Source organism: Maylandia zebra, linkage group LG7 (assembly GCF_041146795.1).
Source record: "Maylandia zebra isolate NMK-2024a linkage group LG7, Mzebra_GT3a, whole genome shotgun sequence".
In the NCBI taxonomy this organism is placed as follows: domain Eukaryota; kingdom Metazoa; phylum Chordata; class Actinopteri; order Cichliformes; family Cichlidae; genus Maylandia; species Maylandia zebra.
In genome coordinates this window covers 15817448-15836519 of record NC_135173.1, presented here as the reverse complement: position 1 = coordinate 15836519, position 19072 = coordinate 15817448, and the positions used below count along the sequence as shown (strand labels likewise).

General features: G+C 39.6%; 2 protein-coding genes and 1 non-coding gene across 6 annotated transcripts in view; 2 read left to right on the top strand and 1 right to left on the bottom strand.

The window, feature by feature from the left end:
• Window positions 1–5213, bottom strand: part of ano3 (anoctamin 3) — a 51037-nt gene extending 45824 nt beyond the window's left edge. For 2 of the 4 annotated variants that reach the window (XM_004575117.3, XM_004575116.3), the window contains exon 1: window positions 12–285. In XM_004575117.3, coding sequence (XP_004575174.1) covers window positions 12–57 — 46 coding nt within the window. In that variant the 5' untranslated portion in view covers window positions 58–285. Of the gene's footprint in view, window positions 1–11; window positions 286–5073 lie in introns of those variants that run through there. The other 2 variants (XM_076885844.1, XM_004575115.3) reach the window with 2 other exon arrangements.
• A 6499-nt stretch (window positions 5214–11712) lies between these two features.
• svip (small VCP interacting protein) lies at window positions 11713–17526 on the top strand. Its single transcript, XM_004575114.5, has 4 exons — window positions 11713–12376; window positions 12648–12698; window positions 13645–13761; window positions 16034–17526. The coding sequence occupies exons 1-4, from the start codon at window positions 12314–12316 to the stop codon at window positions 16046–16048; spliced, it is 246 nt and encodes an 81-aa protein (XP_004575171.1). The 5' UTR covers window positions 11713–12313; the 3' UTR covers window positions 16049–17526.
• Window positions 17527–18416: 890 nt separating this feature from the next.
• On the top strand, window positions 18417–18503 carry trnay-gua (transfer RNA tyrosine (anticodon GUA)). Its single transcript is given in 2 exon segments — window positions 18417–18453; window positions 18468–18503. It is a non-coding gene; the product is annotated as a tRNA-Tyr (tRNA).
• Window positions 18504–19072: the final 569 nt, after the last annotated feature.

Below are 19072 nucleotides of genomic sequence, written 5' to 3'. Positions count from 1 at the left end.
TATCCACAAACCTTTCTGCTGCTTGAAGGACTGGATTGAGCCCGAGTGGTGCACCATGGCGGCGTTCAGTTGGTTCCCAGCGCAAATCAAATTCCGTATTTAAAAAAGCAAAACTGCGGAAAACATGGGAAACTGTGGCGGGGTTGTGTAGGTGTTCCCTCAGCTCCCATCCTGCCAAACGAGCTCACTGGCGATGCGCAAACGCCAGCAACACCTGTCTCCTCTATGCAAGCTCCCACCCCCCTACCCCAACACCCCCCTCCGCTCCCCTATCGCCACCATCCACGGCTGTTGTCATGGCGACCGGAGGTAGGGGAGGTCCTGAGATGGACGCGTCCACCTCCTATCCTCCTCCGTGCTGATTTACTAAAGCTGCGGGAAATTACCACGGACGGCAAATTGCAAATGGACCGTCGACAAATTTGATTTGCTCTCCAGTTATCCTCCTGCTGAAAGCTGCACTTATCCAAACAGAAAAAAAAACCCACAGCCGTGGACCCAGTATTAAGTTAAATATAATGCAGTACAGGCTACTGCTTCCCAAATATCACAGATAAAAATATGTAATCATGGGGACGTTGTTGTTTGTTCTTTTTAAGTTGAATTCACATTTGAGACACTGCAATCAGCCTTTTTATAACAAAACGAAAAATACGAAAATGTAAAAATACTTTCTTTCCCTCTCTAATTTTCTCAAGCCATGGGACACATGATCATAAAAATCCAAGACCAATGATGGCGTAAAGTTGTTGTTAGGGGGGCGACCGAGGCTCAGGGGGGTTGGGAAGCGTATATGTAACCGGAAGGTCGCCGGTTCGATCCCCGAGCTCTCTGTCCTGGTCGTTGTGTCCTTGGGCAAGACACTTTACCCTACCGCCTACTGGTGAGGGGCCGATGGCGCGATATGGCAGCCTCGCTTCTGTCAGTCTGCCCCAGGGCAGCTGTGGCTACAACTGTAGCTGCCTCCACCAGTGTGTGAATGTGAGAGTGAATGAATAATGGAATTGTAAAGCGCTATATAAATCCAATCCATTATTATTGTTAGAGGAAGCTGCAGCTACAGTCAGGCTTCAATTCAAATTTTTTAACACTAAAAGAAATAATAATAATAATAAAAAAAATAACTAAATGCAAAAGCAAAAGGTCTGTAAAGTCAATATCTCAGCTCACACAGGCCTCACAGAGCCCAGGCTGCAGAGGCAGGGGACCCCTTGTATGACAGTAAATGTTTCATCAGTCATGAAAACTAAAGCTGAACAGGGCACCATGTAGCTGCAGTGCACTTTGATTGCAGACTATTAAAACTGGAGGACTAATAGTCGTGCACTGCACAAACAGAAATCCACTTAAATGAGAGATTTGTTGTTTATTGCAGATTTGGGCAGTGAAATACACAACAGTGTATATTTCATCAGGAAATCATTCTCTGCTTCTGCACGTTAACATTTTTGTTTTCACCTGCACTGCTTTTGACAGTGTTAAACAGTTATATTACAGTTATGTGGAAAATAAAAAGTGCAACCGCACTAATTTCTAGGCTATTACTATCATATTTAGTATAATTTAAAACTTCATTGGGTCCTTAAAATAAGGTCTTAAAATAAGGTGAATACAAAATTAGATTAACAATAATACTTGAGATATTACACTGTGCCATTATTTCTTTAACAAACACTAAAGCAAAATGCAGTTCCTGCATTTTTAGGAATTAAGAGGGTAAGTAACAGCCAACTATTCAAATGCAACTGTTAATTGACAACAAGTCAAACAGTTAAGTGTGAGTACCTCTATCTAAGCAGATGCTTTGATAGCTGAGTTTGCAAAGTTGCTTTTGAACAAATGTGTTTTGGAGAGATGACACCACCGTGGAGATGTTTGCCCATGATGTGCCACATTAAGCACATTAAGGAGTCCTTCAGTTGACCATGATGCCCTCTGTATACCAAAGAATTCTAGAGGCAAATGTGAGACCATCTGTCTGACATTGATGCCAAACACAGTAATAAATCTACAACAGAATGGCCAACAAAGAAAAGAATCACAGTGTTGCAATTGCCCAGTCAAAGTCCTCAACTCAAGCTGACTGAAACACTGTGGTGGGATCCTAAGAGAGTTGTGCATAAAGAAATGCACAAAAACGTCAAAGAAGAAGAAGTAGTTTAAAGAAGTGTGGGTCAAAACTCCTCCTATGTGATGTGCAAGACTGATAAAGTCATACAGAAAATAACTTCAAATAATTGAAGTAGGCGGTGTTTCTGCAAGCTACTAAATCATGAGGTGTGCTTAGTTTTTCCACACACTGCTTCTGCATTTTGGCTTTGTTGTCATGTGCTGAGATTGTATTTACAGAATTGTAAGACCTTCTAAGGACTTAGGACCGAACCTTTAAACTAAGACCACACATGTTCTTTTTAATATAACTTATTGACATTATATACTGGCAAACACGATAATGATATTTAAAAAAAAATTGTACATTTAATCAAAGACTGCACGTGTTACCTTTTTATCACAGGTGCCACCTTCTTCCTTTGGCATTCTCTTTAGCAGCTGTAGTCAGAGTCACAAAATAATAGTAATAATAATGGAACAAATCAGGAGATTATTTTTATTATTTACAATCAGGTTGTTAAAAGTGAGACTGTACGATAGATTCAGTTGATATAGTAATAATAATATTTGAGTAATGATGCAATCCTATGTATTTTAACCATGAAGTATAGCAAAATTCAGTGTATATGAATTACCTAACATGTCAATGAGGATCGTGATTATCACGGTTATTAGTAAAACATGCAGGTAGTTTATGGGATAGAAAATAAATTCTTTTTAAGTCTCCAGTTTTATAGTATTAACCAAGCTGCCAGTTCATCGAGGTTTATCTGCAAGGTCACTGGTCTTATTTCAATGTCATCCCCAGAGAGTTACAGCAGCAGACCACTAATCTGGATCATGAGAGGGAAAGCTCTCTCATGGGTGTTTCATGCTGTTTCTGTGCAAGCAGACACTGAACTGACTGCTGTTATCTGGTGACTGTTTGCCTCGGGAACAATAACATAATCTTTATCTTGGTCTTTGGCCTTAGTTTTGTATATTAATCTACGTCTGTGGGGTTACTGAGAAAAGAAGCCTGGCATCTGTCATAGATGCAAATACCATCTGTTTTCTTGCAGCTCGGCATGCTTTTACTCCTCCCACTGTTCTGATGTTTATTAAAGACTGCTATCAGGGCATTGTGTGCCAACCCCAGCGACGCGACATTGAACTAGCAAGCTAATGCATTTCTTCTACTGGGGTGATTAATAAATAAAACTGCAGCTCTTATCAGTGGGTCAGTCCCACTTTAAATTCTATCTTTTCCATTCCTGCCTGGTAGTTAGAGGATGTAGGTCAGATGGGAGCACTGCAAAGGGATGAATTTAGACAAATGATATACTGCCACCGTGTGGAAAGTGTGGCTAACTGTTATTAACCTCAGCTCATGAGCGCAAATACACACAAAAAGAAGGACACCCTTGAATCCTTGAAATTAAATGGCCAGCTGCATGAAATGTTTACATTTTTAAAAAAAAGCAGGTGCGTCATAGTGCGGGCAAGAGTGGAAATGTGTACCCAGGGCCTCTAGAAATCCTGGAATGAAAAGTTTTTATTTGCAGTTTTTATTTTTAAGTAATATGTGTTATAACTAAATTGCCTGGAATAATCAGTTGGGTGACTGAGTGTTGGTTTCTGGCCAATTACATAAAAATGTATGTAAATGGCCAGAAAATGTGGATAATAAAGAGGAAATGCCAATAAAGCCATAATGAAAAATCTGTTAGTAACAGTAGTCGGCACATCAATACATTTTTATTGAGCTGTGATTTGTAGTTAGACCATTATTCAGCCTGTATAGCAGTGGCGTAATATAGAATAACAGATACTCAACTCAGAGAAAACGTGAAAAACAGCCACTCAGAAACCATCAAAGCTACCTAATATTCAACACATTACTCGCCCCTCAGGAAGGATCTGCATTAGCGTGCCATTCGGAGAATCAAAGAAGCTGCTTGAGAGGCTCCTGAATAGTGAAGGCCTCTGGCATCAACACTTTCAGCTAAATTAACTATGATGGTTTTGTTGTAAGGCTTAGCAACTGAGAGATCTGCTGATTAAGTCAGTTTAAAAGTTCATTTGAAGCTCAAAACTTTTCCTCTCTGGACCAAAGTGAAGCCAACCACTCCCAATGTGTGCCTGAACAACAAATGCTTTTTAATTCTCATTGATTAATCTTTAGGCTTTAGACTTTCCTTTTTGAGAAAGCTCATAGTTAGGGCTGGATTGGGTGACCCTGAATCCACCCTTAGTTATGATGCAATAGGGTGCTGGAGGATTCCCATGATGCACTTAACATTTCTCCTTCTCTCAACCTTTTCACTCACCATGTTTTTATACACCACTCTACATTTAATTATTAGTTAATATTAATCTTTAGTTGTCTTCCACAGCATGTCTTTTGTCCTTTCTCCCTCAGCTCACCCCCAACCAGGCGTGGCAGATGGCCGCCCCTCCATGTGCCTGGTTCTGCTGGAGGTTTCTTCCTGTTAAAGGGGAGTTTTTCTTTCCCTCTGTCGCCAAAGTGCTTGCTCATAGGACGTCATCTGGGGTTTCTTTGTATTATTATAGGGTCTTTACCTTACCTAATATTAAGCAGCTTGAAGTGACTGTTGTTGTCATTGGGAACTATATAAATAAAATAAAACTGAATTGAAATAAATATTACAGTAACTGATCTTTCAGTAACATATTATAAAAAATATGAAACAATGAAAATAAGGGCTCAAAATATTGACTTTACTGGCTTTAACTTTGGTTCAAACACTTTTTGTGCTGTTTGTGCTGTTTTGGCGCAAATGTGTGGAGCTTGCTCTAGACTGACTGAGTCAGCCACTCACTGGGCAACACGAGGGAGACAGCTTCAAATGTCATAAACCGCAAATTTATACACACAATTTAGATGTGGAAAAATATGCTTATCGACAGGAGGCAGTGTTTGTAAACATTTGGCTTTCCAAGACCTGCTGGCAGGCTCACCAGACTGCTGGTCGGTGTCTGTGCCTCCAGAGCGGGAACTGCTCCAGGATGGGCTGATGGTGGGACTGATAGTAGCATGGTGTCTGATGCCACTGGAGGAGCTGGAGACCTGACTCTCCAGCAGGGGGAGGTACACAGAGTTTTCCTGATGACATGATCCTGTGAAACAAAGAAAATATCAGAAATCAGTGAGTGGTAGCATCCCGAAGGCTTTTTCCAGCTCAAACAATAATATCACTTGTGTAAGTTGTCCACAGGAAAATTAAGCTTGCATGTCCACATCAGTTAATTTTGTTGATGATCAGAGAAGCCCAGCTCTCTACTTATCCTTCTCAAGTGACTACGCTCATCCATTATTAATGAGTCTGTGATATTCCTTTTTGTCTTCTGATACTTGACACTAATGGGGACCACTAAACACTCTGGCTTTCAAAACTCAACTGTGGGACAGTTAAACTAACAGACAAGTCCAGATGTTTAATATCAAGGCTTTGTTAAGGGATCATTTTCACTCAAACCAGCTTTGGAAAACCAGATTTTAGCCAAACTAAAATAACTGGAAGACACTGATGGTTTGGCCTACACCGTTATGTAAAGTTACCTTTTCATCTGCTCGCATTTTAAATAATGTGGATTTTCACAAATATACACGAGCAGCATTATTAAATCCACTGGCTGGCAAAACAAACGACATCTGTCATGCATTTTCATCTGGCATTTAGCTGGAGCTTCCTTTTGACACAGAAAAATATTGTAACCTCATCCAACCGCTAAGCCAACATGATTTCTGCCAAAAGCAGCTCCAGAGACGACGTGTCCATGCCCCGACTCGCTAGAACTGATTCTTAGAGGGACTCTTCTCCTTTCTAGCACCTCATTTTTAATCTTAGTCTCTACTAGAGTTCAACAGTATAAATGAGGACATCACTTATATTGTCAAACACCTCTATTCTTCTTGTGAACCCACCCATCTGGAAACTAAGTGGGACTGTATTAGAAACCTTAACACCAAAACTTTGAAGCAGGACTCGGGAGAGATGCGTGAGGGGGGCCTCTCTCTTTGTACCCTTGACTCCTTTTACTTACTACTCTGGTAAATGGACTGGTTCTTATATAGCGCTTTTCTACTCTTCTGAGCACTCAAAGCATTCACCCATTAACACCAGCACATTTTTTCTAGGTGCCTTCTAAGTAACAGTCACACACACATACTCCAATGGATGCATCGGAGAGCAATTTGGGGTTAATATCTTGCCCAAGGATATTTGGAATGCAGGAATTGAACCACCAACCTTCCGATCAGTAGATGACCTGCTCTACCGCCTGAGCTAAAGCCACCCCAGAGTAGCTATGCATGATACACAGTGCATTATGGGCCTTAGTTCATGAAATCTACAGGTATTTCTCCCTTGAAGCCAGTTTTATTCTTCTTCCTGCCAGCATTACATTTGAACAGCAGGTGGTGGAACTGTTCCTAACCTCAGCTGTGTAACCGAGATGACCACAGTAAGGATGCGTGCTCTGACTGATCTTATATGAAACAGAGCTGTTAGAGCACCACGAAGTCTGAACTTTTGACTCACTGGAATTATTTCATGTCCACACTGACTGCACTGACCTCTATATTTGAAACTCTGACCATGTTTGATTTGAGCATCCTTAAAATGGGAAAAATGGGAGAGAACACAAAGAAAATTTGCAGATCTAATATTAACAGAAATTTGCTCTTTTTAAAAAGAAAAAGAAAGAAAGAAAAAATAAGACTTGCATAGAGTTAGAGTACTTTCAAAAAAATATTTATCTTTATTTGTATTTTTTTATTTTATCTATTTTTAAAAAAAAATATGTGGCTTTTAGAAGCAGTAAATAAAACATAGTTCACTATAGTGAAAGTATATACTGAATATCTGAATACAGTAGATAAGAAAAAGCACAATAAGTGACTTTTTAGTGTATGAAAATTGTTTTTTTTAACTTAATTTAATTGATTAGAATTCTTTATGCTCAGTGTTTGCTCTTCTTTGTGTGAATGTGTTGAATTGAAATAATGAACACAAGGTGAAACGGCTTAAGGCCTCTTAAACATTACACTATATTTAACCAGTTTATTATTATTTATTCTATTTAAACAAGTTAAACTGAAATAATTGCTGTAATCAGTTAATGTGGAGGCTACGATTCATAGTCTTAAACAGGTCACACCAAGGTTAACCACATTTTAATTGTAAAAAGGAAAATAACAATCCTGTGTGTGTGTGTGTGTGTGTGTGTGTGTGTGTGTGTGTGTGTGTGTGTGTGTGTGTGTAATGAAGGGAGATGTGTATATTTAGCCTCATTAAGACCAACAGGAAGCTCACAGTCCAAACAACATGACTCAGTAACATTAAGAGTTTTCATGTCAGAAATGACTCTTCACAGATTTAATGTCTCATTTTAATGAAGCCCACAAGAAAAGTAAACTTTGGTAAGCAGACATGTTGAGTACAGTTTGTGACTGAAATGCCAAATGTTAAACTTTCTGCCATTAACGAGATCATAACACTTTGAGGGGATGATCAAAGAAAGTGCAACATCCAGGTCATCAAAGCTCTGGAAAACTAGTAGGGAGAAACATATTGCCAAAATGTGCTTGCGTCCATTAAAGATGTGCGTGCTAAGTGCAGCAGTATGTTCTCCTGAAGGTTTCAAAAACTATAGAGACATTAGGTATCGATTGATGAGCAGGGAACTTCCTACTCAAACTTCCTGGAAGATTGATTATTTATTTAAACAAGTGCGTTTCAAAGCTGACTAAATCCCCGTCTCAAACAGACGCGAATCTGCGATGAGCTGTCGAGGAAAGAGTGACTCCATTAAAAGCTCACAGCTCTGTTCAAAAAAACAATTTGAATGTCTGGCTCATTTTGGATTTTTTTTTTTAAGTGTTTTGTTTTATTTCCGTTTTACACGGCAGCCAAACTTTCCTGAGGGCTGGACTCACAAGCATGACCGAACACAACAAATCCCAGAAACACATACTGGACTTTTAACTGCTTAATGTGCTCGCACTCAAGCCAGCTAAAACTTGTCAACGTCAGCAGCTGATAATGTAATTTTTCGTGATAAGTGTAGTCAGGTGCACATCTACCCCTGCTGTTAATTCAATAAAAAGGGCCTAAGTGTTTATCATTTTAACACATGTAAGCTAAAGGGAGGTGCATGTCCGCGTATGGGAAATTTACTGTGTGGTATTTGCATTACACGATGACCACTCCAAGCTGTTATGAGCCTGGACAGCTTACATTAGTCTGTGTGAATCACTTTAGGCCACATAAATGGCTGTAACATGCGTGCTTCTTTCTCTAATCCAAAGTGACTGAACAATATACTGGCCTTCTTCAGATTTATTAAAAAATGCATTATGAAGCAGCAGGTCTGTATGCATGGCCTGTCAACACTATAACAAAAAGAACAAAAAGAATCAAGTGTAACAAGAGGGCACAGGGGAAACCTCCTGTTGCCTTTATTATCCTTACTTTAAAAAAAAAAAGAGAAGAAGAGGATTTCAGAAAACACCTGCCTATGCTGGGTCATCAGTTTGTTCCTGATTTTTGTGTTTTTCTTTATATAAATTGATTGACATATGTTACAAAAGTCAGCAAGGAATCGGGTGTCCAGTGCTGGAAAGTTGAAAAAATACAAATTGTCAGCAAAAAAGGAAAAAAAAGTTGCATATTCACCTGAACACTCATGTCACTTTAAGCTACGGCCTCGTTTTTCATACAGAAGTTTCAGGTTAAAGTCATCCAGCTTCACTCTGTCATTCTGCAGTATTGTTTTCGTTACAGTTCATTGTTTTCAGCAAGAGATAACATTTTGCAGCGACTCTCGGAGCGTGAACTAACTGGGATTTTAAAACCTGACATTTACAAAATAAGCATCGTGGGCACAGTTACTTGGTCACGTCCCGGGTCGCTCGCTATCAGAAACTGTTTCTGTGACATCTCTGCTTCATGTGAGGCAGTCACAGGGAGAAGTGACCCAAATGGACCAGAATACACTCACAGCTTTGAACTCCTGATGACTTGCGACCACTTCATGACACTTCCTGCCGCGCCACCACGTCATGATTTGGCCCCCGCGCCCTCCCCCTCAAGAGCGCCTGTCCCCTGGTCATACATCGCCCACTCAGCACAGATGGGATAACCACAGCATTTACCATTTCCCCGATTGCCTGTGGCAGAGGTGATTTAGAGCAGCTAATAAAAGCCACTCCACTCGTGCGTTAGTTAGCCGCCTCATTGAACTGAATGACACAAGACATGTTTGTTGGATTTCGCTAGGAAAAAAAGAAAATAAGTTTCTTTACTTTTATCAGTCTGTGGCTTACCACTTAGGTTTTCAGTACAAGATTACAATGAGCTTTCCTGAGTGCTGTGCAGACACTGATAAGTTAGCATGCTCCAAGAAGGCGCATCAGTTCTAGTCAAGCACAAGCTGGGCCACTTTCTCTCTTCCTAACTTATAGAAAATGACATGAAGAACACCCACCTCTCCAAGGAAAATTATTATTGACCATGATGAAACTTCACTTCCAAGTGCTATTCATTTAACATCATGCTTCATTAATAAATTAACCCACCAGTATCAGTGTTCATCAGGAGCATTACCAGCATGTTTCATACATATGAAAGATTCATGCTCTCATCAGATGCTCATGTTGCAAGCACTGTGAAAAGCATGCACTGCTACAGCATGCAATGTTATTGAATGACTGCATAATATTAGCGTTTGTTTATTCCACACAAAAAAGAGCGGGAAAACAGCTGAATATTGAACAGCATATACACAAGAGTATAGCCAGCAAATAGGTTTGTTACCAAAGGCAAAGCCATTAAATAAGCAAGCTGGGTGAAATAAGATAACGTTGTATAACAGATCATATCAAGTCTATCAAGTCAGCTAATATTAAGCCCTTTAGTTTTACAGCTAGCTGCTCAGAAGTGAGCTGAACCTACCTGAGGAGGTGCCTAGAGCTTGTGACGCCTTAACTTCCATTGCATTTGCTTCCACCTTCAGTATAATTCCCCCATCAATAAGTTTCTGAATGATAACTTGCACAAACTGCAAGCGCTGTGCAGCCTCATGGACCTGTCAGTCCCACAGTGCAGCACTTAAAGCTGTGAAATAGCCCAGACGCTGCAGCAGGGATGAATGGGTGGAGTTTGAGGTTTGGTCCGACAAAGAGGGGTACAACATTAAACTCTCAGACTATTGACTGTAGCATATTGAGTGCTTTATGGAACATTACTCATTTCACACACAAAGGTTTCTCGGGAGATTGTGTAAGTTAGAGTGTAAGTGTATTAAGAGAACATACTGTGAATCTATCCACCCCTTTAAGGGTCTTTTTTTTTTTTTTAAATAAAAACTTTTTAGCGTTTTGTTGTGTTAATTCATTTTTGCTTCAAAACAAGATTTATAGGGAATAATGAACCCTAAACATTTGTTTACATTTTTGTTGATCTGATCATTTCAACATTTACTGTGCAGGTTATAGGGGGTGAATTCTGCTTGCAAGGTAGTTATGTGTACACCACGAGAGTCCTTGTGGGAATGAGAATAAAAGGATATAATATCCTGGTATTATAATATCTTATTACAGGGGAGTATATCCAGCAAAAACACTTGTTACCAGAGAGAATTACAATCTGTGATAAAAATTCTCAAAAGAGCAAAGATGATGTTAAATGCATAACTACCATTGGGAAACAAGAGCTTGTAATACCTTTTTTGAGTGTAAGTCAGTAAACCTTTATCAGATTTCACTGGACTCCATGCAGATGCCCAGATGACAATTGGATTTCACAAGTTAGATAACTAATTTACATACTTTCCCCAGGGATTAATAAAGTATTCTGATTCTCATTCTGACTGACAATAACTACCAAAATAAGTGACCGAAGACATTTTAAAATTTCTGCTAAGTAACGAGGCTTGTTTGTAGATCTGAAAGAACTTTTGTCATATATTTTGTTATTATTTTGATTATGCGCATCCACATTTACATCAGGCTGAAGTGGAAGATCAGCACAGATGCCATACACAAAAAGGGGATGAGCAAGATCTAATTTCCTGAGATTCTTCAAAGTGTGCAGCAAAATCATGGATATTTTCTGTCACTCAGCTGTGGTGAACACAGTGTACTTTGCAGTGGTCTGCTGGGGAGCTGGTGACACCAGCATACTACATAAACCGATTAGGAAGGTTGGGTCTATGACTGGCTGCAAACTGGACACTTTTGTCGTGGTGGAGAATAGGTCTGTTATCCATCAGGGAAAATCCCAACTGCCCTCGGCACCCCTTACTGGACAAGCAGCAGAGCACTTTCTGTAACATATTCAACTCCACTCCCACCTGCTATCACTTGAATAAAACAGTTTATATATCTAGCAGAAATATACCTGCTAGTTAATATTAGTTATTAGGTTTATTATTATTATTATCATTATCATTACTATTGTCGTTGTAACAAAAGAATATAAAGTATTTCTCATTCGATTCGTTCCACTCTTCGCCACAAGGTGGTGCTGCTGACCTATCTACAAGCGAAGTATCCGCCCCTTGTCAGCTAGTTATGTTCAAAGTCCCGCTACACGTAATTGTTATTCAGAGAGTAAAAACTAAATAAGACTACAACTACTTACTGTACTGTCAACTGTTAAAAACAGTAGTAAATTTTTTGTGTTTTTCATGGTGGTATTGCAGTATGGTTACTCTTGTTTTTATTGGAGGCGAACAGTAAAAGAGTGTTTACTAACCTATCGCTAGTGAACATACTTTGGCTGACTCGTCAGCCAGTTGATCTCGGACCAAAACAAACTTAAAGGAGGAAAAAAAGCATTTGACTGAGGCGTCTGACTTCCACACTGCTGTTTTCCAAATGTCGCGGCGATTAAACAAGAGGTGCGAGGAGGAGTAATTTATCATGCGGCTTGGAGACGCAGCTGGGCTTGTAGTGGTAGCCGCTAGCTAGAATGCTAATGTTCCGTAGCTAACGGTAACGTTATGCCAGATGACCCAACAGCAGTAGTAGTAGTTGGGAATAGAAGCTGCTGCTGCTCCTATTTTATTTGCCTGAACTCTCACCCAGCATTATAAACGGGCCTGCCATCTAGTTAGTTTTGTAGTTAGGCACCACGAAAACAGAGAAAACTAATTTTCAGCGTTGCCTTTTACTGCCTAAATTAAAAACTGAAGTATGGGGATGTGCTTACCGTGCCTTGGTGGAGCAGCGGACGACGTTGTGGTCACTCCAGATCCTGTAAGTTAAGTTACTATGATTGTTATTACACAGCTTTAACAATAATTCGGTCAGCTGTATAGTAGTAATGAGTACGAATTGATATAGGAATTAGCTGAGCCCACGTGAATTTGATTAATCACCATTAGGACACCAATGGGCCCTGGTAGGTAACGCAGAGGAGGCGTTGACTGTATGTGAACAGCGGCATGTTAATAAGTATGCTTCAGGCCCAACATGCTTAGCTCAGAGAGGACAGCTTTAGCTCACAAGTTTCCCATGTTTCCAACAGGAGACCCGGAGACAACAGTTAGCTGAAGCCGCCGAAAAGAGACAAAAAGAGGTAAGTTACGACGAGTCGCGTCTTATTGTCCATTTTTCAAGTACTAAAACATTGTTACACGTGTGTAGTACATTTACCAGGTTACTGGGTGCAGCTCGCTATAGCAGAGGTGTGTTATTCAGTACAAGTACAAACATGAACTCTGCCATCACTCATTGAAATCAGCAGTGAAGTTGAATTGTGTTGTTTTTTGTTTTAGCTTTTTTATAACATCACTAGAAGTGCATTTTTGGTAGTAGAATTAAAATATGAATAAAAGTCACCATTCTTAAAGTGAGCTCTGTAAAAAAACAAACAAACAAAAGTTTCCCCCAAAACTGAACTTCACAAAATGTATTATTTACCGGTATTTATGTATTGGACTGTGTCTTTGGCGCCACATACGTACCCAGTAATCTGGTAACTGAGTGCAGTATTAAAGGTGGAGTTAGTTTACAGTGTGGTGAGTATTTTTTATCGCACAGAAAACCCACTTGAAAAAGAGACGCACTAGAGTTCTCTCAAGGTAAGTAGACCTGGACCAGGGTGAAAAACTCTACCTGGCCAGGTGAGTCTTCTGGATTGGCTTAACTACCACAACCTTGTGCTCCCAGTCACCGTTTTCATCCTTAAATCTTCCAACACCATGACAGTTCACACTCTGATGCAGGTCAAAGCACTGGTCTCTAACAACCCACAGTCGTCTCAGTTGAGCAGCACAGCACTGCTGAAAGTAGCTGCTTCAACCTCCAGCTGAACTGCCTTATTTGGCAGTTGAATGCCCCCTCGCTGGTTGTGGTTGAACAAGCCTTGTGTGCACCTGAAAGGTTGTGGTAAAATAATTTATTAAAACCCACATGCATGCTTTTGAGACTGTTTGTATATGCTGAAAATATAGACAAAACAAAACACTTATTATCAAGCTGTTGCATCTTGGCACTTGATTATACCCCACACTTTTTTCCAGACGGCGTACAGGGGTGTTAAAAATCCAGAAGCAGTCGAAAGGAAAAGGAAAAAACAGGAAGAAGCTGAGAAACAAGCGATGAGCACCTCTGTGTCAGGTGGTGGTGGCGGGCTGAAGGTCAGTTGTGTGTTTATCCTCAAACTTAGCGGGTTAAAAACAGAAGTATCTGTTGTAGATAGTGGCAGTGGTGGGCCATAAACTCATGACTCAGAGGGAATCAACGTGATCAAAAAACGCTTTGGTTATACTGAGAGACACAGGATTGCACATGCTCGATACCTCTCCTTGACCCATCTCCTCAGTAAAGATATTTCAACAAAATGAGACATCCTGCCTTCAGAGCCTCATTTAAAAGTTTGTCTTGAGTGCATCATAAATCTTATAGATGAGCTATACCTGTATTTTATCAACTCAGGTGTAAAAGTCCTTATGGCATGTCTTATTTTTAGGGCTACATTAAATTGAATTCATTAACTCATTAAAAAAGTTTTTTTTGCATCTTTAATAATTGAAACATCATATGATTAAAAAAAGAACAAGTTGCCCTTTTTAATCAACACTGAGATATGAAAACACAAGGCTAGAAAAGCTACGAACACAAAGTGGCACAACCAAGCCAACATAACAACAGGACCAACACACTATCAAACACAGTTCTGAATTATGTATTGGCATATATTTTTGTTCTTTAGACTGTGTGCTTATGCACTTTATCTTCAAGTAACATCATAAAAAATATTCACACTTCAATAAGGGGTAAAAAGGAATGGGGACACTAGGCTGCAGAATGTTTTTATTTATTTTTATTGTTTTAACGTAAATTCATGCACAAAATGTCTGAAACACAGCAGGGAGTTATTTGGAATTTGAAATATGAACTTTGGGTTGACATGGAGTTTATGTCAATCCAAACCACAGCAGTGAAGAAGATAACAGGGGTGTTTATGTTCCGGCCTGTCTGCAGAAACATTCAGCACCAGCATAGTTTCCATTGTTTTACTTCAAGTAATAAAGCAGAAACGCAAAACCTGAACACAGCTGCACAGCATGTAGTTACTAGGGGTGCAACGATACACAAAATTCACGGTTCAGTTCGATACTTTGGTGTCACGGTTCGATATTTTTTCGATACAAAAAAAAATGTTCATGCCTTTTTAATTTGTCATTTATTAAAATTATAAATATATATTTTAACTCAAAAGTACAGTTTTTAAATTTAATGTTGCTGAAACAACAAAGTAATAAAAAAATATATATATATCTGATTGAGGAATCACTCATCTTTGGAAAAGAGAGTTTATTACAGAGAAATGGCTCTTTCCAAAATAAAAGCTATACTATCCGCTTCTTCTGGGCTATATTCTCAGCAGCATATTAAACATATCAGGTCCCCATAAGGAGAATCATGTGCTAACGGCTGTCTAAATGACTCTGGTATGACTCGGGTTTGTAGCATGCGTGCTTGTTGTTTTTGTCTGCTTCCACTTGTCTTTGCACTAGGATGCTGTCGGAGTAAATGTGCAGTCATATTCGTTGTGTTCCCACTAGCGCTGTCAGCGTTAATCTCGTTGAAATGACGTTAAAGCCACAACACGGCAAATCTCCGTTAACGAGCTACCGTGGATCGCCCCGTGCATGGGGCTGGACGGCGTCAACACGTTAACGAGCTAACTGCGCTAACACACTAGTTCCCACCAATGTAATTGAGCATTGCGTGGTACATCCAACATACTGTTTTACTTTAGTCCATGACGCGCTTACCTTCAGGGTCATACGTCACATGAAAACCAAAATAGTTCCAAACGCCACATCTGAATGAGGGTGGGGGGGGTTCAATTTGCCTGTTGCAAGGAGAGCTTAACTTCTGTCTCGCTAGCTTGCCCTGCGCTCAGTGAATCTGCATTCGACTACTCCGCCTAGGCTGCACTGTCGAGCGCAGATCCACTGAGCGCTCAACACAGACAGCATCGTCAGAAGGAAAGTTGATAAAATAAATTCAAAATTTTGTATTGTTCGATACATATGCGTACCGAACCGAAAGCACTGTATCGAACGGTTCAATATCGATACGAGTATCGTTGCACCCCTAGTAGTTACCCATAAGATGGGTTAGAAATCATTAAACACCACTTCGAGCATGTCTGTGTTTGTGTTCTTTTTTCTGGCCTGAACTTTACCAGTCAGCTTTTTAAAAAAAATTAAACTAGAAAAATCTTTGACATTTGCAAAAGAACTTTTATAATAGTTTTGAAGCTAATTAAAATGTGACTGTATTTTGAAGTGATTGGTTATTCTAGAGGATAATTTCATATCAATGATTGCTATTTATCATTGTGAATGATAAACATTGTTGTAATTTGTTGTGTTGTGTTTTTCTTTTTTCCTGTAGTGGCAGGTGGGCTGAAAATCCTGATGGTAAAGTCTGAACTCGGATGTCTAAATATATAACGTATTGCTGCAAGATGACTTGAAAGATGTTGGAACTGCTGTCCGTTTTTACTTTTTCTTTCGTTTTCTTTTTTTTCTTTTCTTTGCTTGTTATGTATCTGTGTCATGTTATGAGTCTACAGTTGTCAGGTGCAAAACAGTTAAGTTATTCCACACAAAACACAGCAGAATTTGCCAAGTTATACAAACCAGTTTGTACCTTTGGTCGAGTCAGGGGTGACACAGTAATGTGCAAGCAAACACAATTATGTGAGATTTGTGTGAAGATTGATTAGATACAGTGTTGCAGTACAGTGACTCCCATTAGGTAACATGGAAGAACATCGCTATAATATGCAGTTGTACATTAATACAGAGCTTCCCTCAGTGTGTTTGGTTTTCCTAGTCAGAGTATTCCACGTATATCCATTAACAGTTGGATATACCTTTTTAGCATGAACTCACTTTGTGATGGGCTCTGTTATTTGGCAACTCAAAGACTAGTGCAAACAGTGCAAACTTGACTATCTTTACCCAACTCATAATGGGCTCCTTGCTCATCACCGAGGCGAGTCAGTGACACAGACCACATTGGGGTCATTATTTTGTGTGTTTGTATTGGGGGGAAAAATGGGTGTTTTGTGCTGAGAATGTAGGTGAACTCTATGTGGCGCATCTAATGCGGCGATTCCTTGGTAAGCACAAACTTTATACTTGACAAAAACTGCAGCAGCTAATAAATACTGCTGAATAATGTAGAGCACAGGTGTCGAACTCCAGGCATCAAGGGCCGGTGTCCTGCAGGTTTCAGATGTGTCCTTGATCCAACACAGCTGATTTAAATGGCTAAATGACCTCCTCAACATGTCTTGAAGTTCTCCAGAGGCCTGGTAATGAACTAATCATTTGATTCAGGTGTGTTGACCCAGGGTGAGATCCAAAACCTGCAGGACACCAGCCCTCGAGGCCTGGAGTTCGACACCCCTGATGTAGAGCAACTGTAGAGCACTCTCCAGCCAATAAGAATGCCCTAGTTCTTCGCACTAGTCTTTGCCCTACTTTAATAGAGCCCTTTTTTAAATTACTTTGTTTATCACGCACAGTTTTTGAGTTTGTTGCATTGAATTGTAGTGTATGCAAACACGGATGGAATGGCTGCTTAATCTAAATGAGAAATGTTTGTGAATTGCCATACTACAACTGAAGCTTTTGTTACACACTTATTTGCACACCATCAGCCAATATGCTCACTTTCGTTCGAAGGTTCAAGTCCACTACAATGGAAACGAGACTGAAGGAATATGAAGGAGAAAACGGATGTTTTAAGATATTTTCTTTGACTTACTTGGCTGAGTGCGTTTCTTACAGCCTTCCTTAAATGCTTCTGGTGCTCTTGTCATTTTGTAGAAGAAATCTAGCCAATGTTATTTGCTACAATAAATCACATTTCTGCTACCCTTGTGTCAATTTCATGCGTAGAATCACAGTTTTAGAGGTAATACTTAGTGGTAGAGTTTCACTGTTAATATAGTTGACAAAAATATAAGCAAATATTAATATTTACAGTTTGTGATGTGTCTAGAGTCGTTCAGGTGTAGCCAGAGATGTGCAAAGTCTTGAGCCACCCCCAATTTCTTTATATTTAAGGATTTTGTTTAATGTTGTCTGTGCCTCTTTTTTTTAAATGTATCTTTGCTTGTGTTGCTAAATAGACTGATAGTATCTTCTACTTTGTCACAGGAATGTTGTTTGTGGCTCCAAATGACTTGATATCATTCATGAGGGATGCATTTGACATTGTTTCACATATTATTGGCCAACAAATCATTTACAGCTGTTTAAATACGGATAATCACTTTTTGGCAAATACCGGAAATCACTTTTGGTCAGATGATTACTTTTTGACACACCACGGGTGTCTAATATCCTTTTGATAAATAGTCTGCAGACAGCAGGATTAAAACTGGTTATACAAATAAAGAAATAACCTGTTTTCTAAGTGTAATTACGACTGTCTTCTACTTTGTAATCAATCCGGGTCCGTTTGGACGCTTAAAAATATATAACTTGTGTTATAGATGTTGCAGTTTATCCTGCACTCCTGGTCTGATCGCTCTTGAAAAAGACTTTTTAAATGATTTTTTTTATTTAAACAGATTATCACGTTTTGCCACAACACCGGCTCACGTGGCTTCGAATATCACATACGTCATCTACCCGAACCGCACGCGCTTCACAATCTCGCTGCCTTAAGGCGTAACTAATGACGTAGGCTGACGCAGAAGTATTGTTCCGGTGTGTTCGTTAGCTTATCCACACACATGGATACGCTAACTGTCAGCGTCCCTTCGATAGCTCAGTTGGTAGAGCGGAGGACTGTAGACGTCACAGCTGAAATCCTTAGGTCGCTGGTTCAAATCCGGCTCGAAGGAGACATATTTTCACAATTTTCTTTTCGTCTAACTACAGTAAAATATCCTGAACGTTACAGGTCAGTGTCGTATTGAAACATTAGCTCTGTCTCCCAGAGTATACTGAAATAAGTATGTTCAGACATAAGCAAAGTCACAAACCAACATCATCGTTGCTGTGTTTTTATTATGAATATTATCCTGGACTCTTCTTCAGCTTCTGTGCAGACCTCATTATAACATATGTGCAAACAGCAACATGTTTCTCTATCTCTCCAGACTTAACAGTAACATTTCTTTTTTTTTTTAAAAGGCATGCCCTTCAGCAACCTCTTATTAACGCCAGATTTTAATGCAGTATTAACCGGAGATGAATTACTGAGGGGACTGAAAATCACACAGTGTTCTTGGCTGACACACAAACTGCCTGTAACATCAGTTCTAGTTCCTACCGGACACGATGTCCACAAAATAAAAGAAACAGTATTAATGAACAAAACCAAAACCTCGTCTCATTAGAACAGCATGAACTCTGTTTTTACCTGATGGACTCTATTTCCACTTATTTTTGCACATTTCACCGAATCTGT

Excerpts from the sequence above, each read along its gene's own strand:
- svip (XM_004575114.5), top strand. The coding sequence starts at position 12,314 with ATGGGGATGTGCTTACCGTGCCTTGGTGGAGCAGCGGACGACGTTGTG. Across the intron at positions 12,377-12,647 it reads TTGTGGTCACTCCAGATCCT|GAGACCCGGAGACAACAGTT; the intron begins GTAAGTTAAGTT and ends TGTTTCCAACAG. Across the intron at positions 12,699-13,644 it reads CCGAAAAGAGACAAAAAGAG|ACGGCGTACAGGGGTGTTAA; the intron begins GTAAGTTACGAC and ends ACTTTTTTCCAG.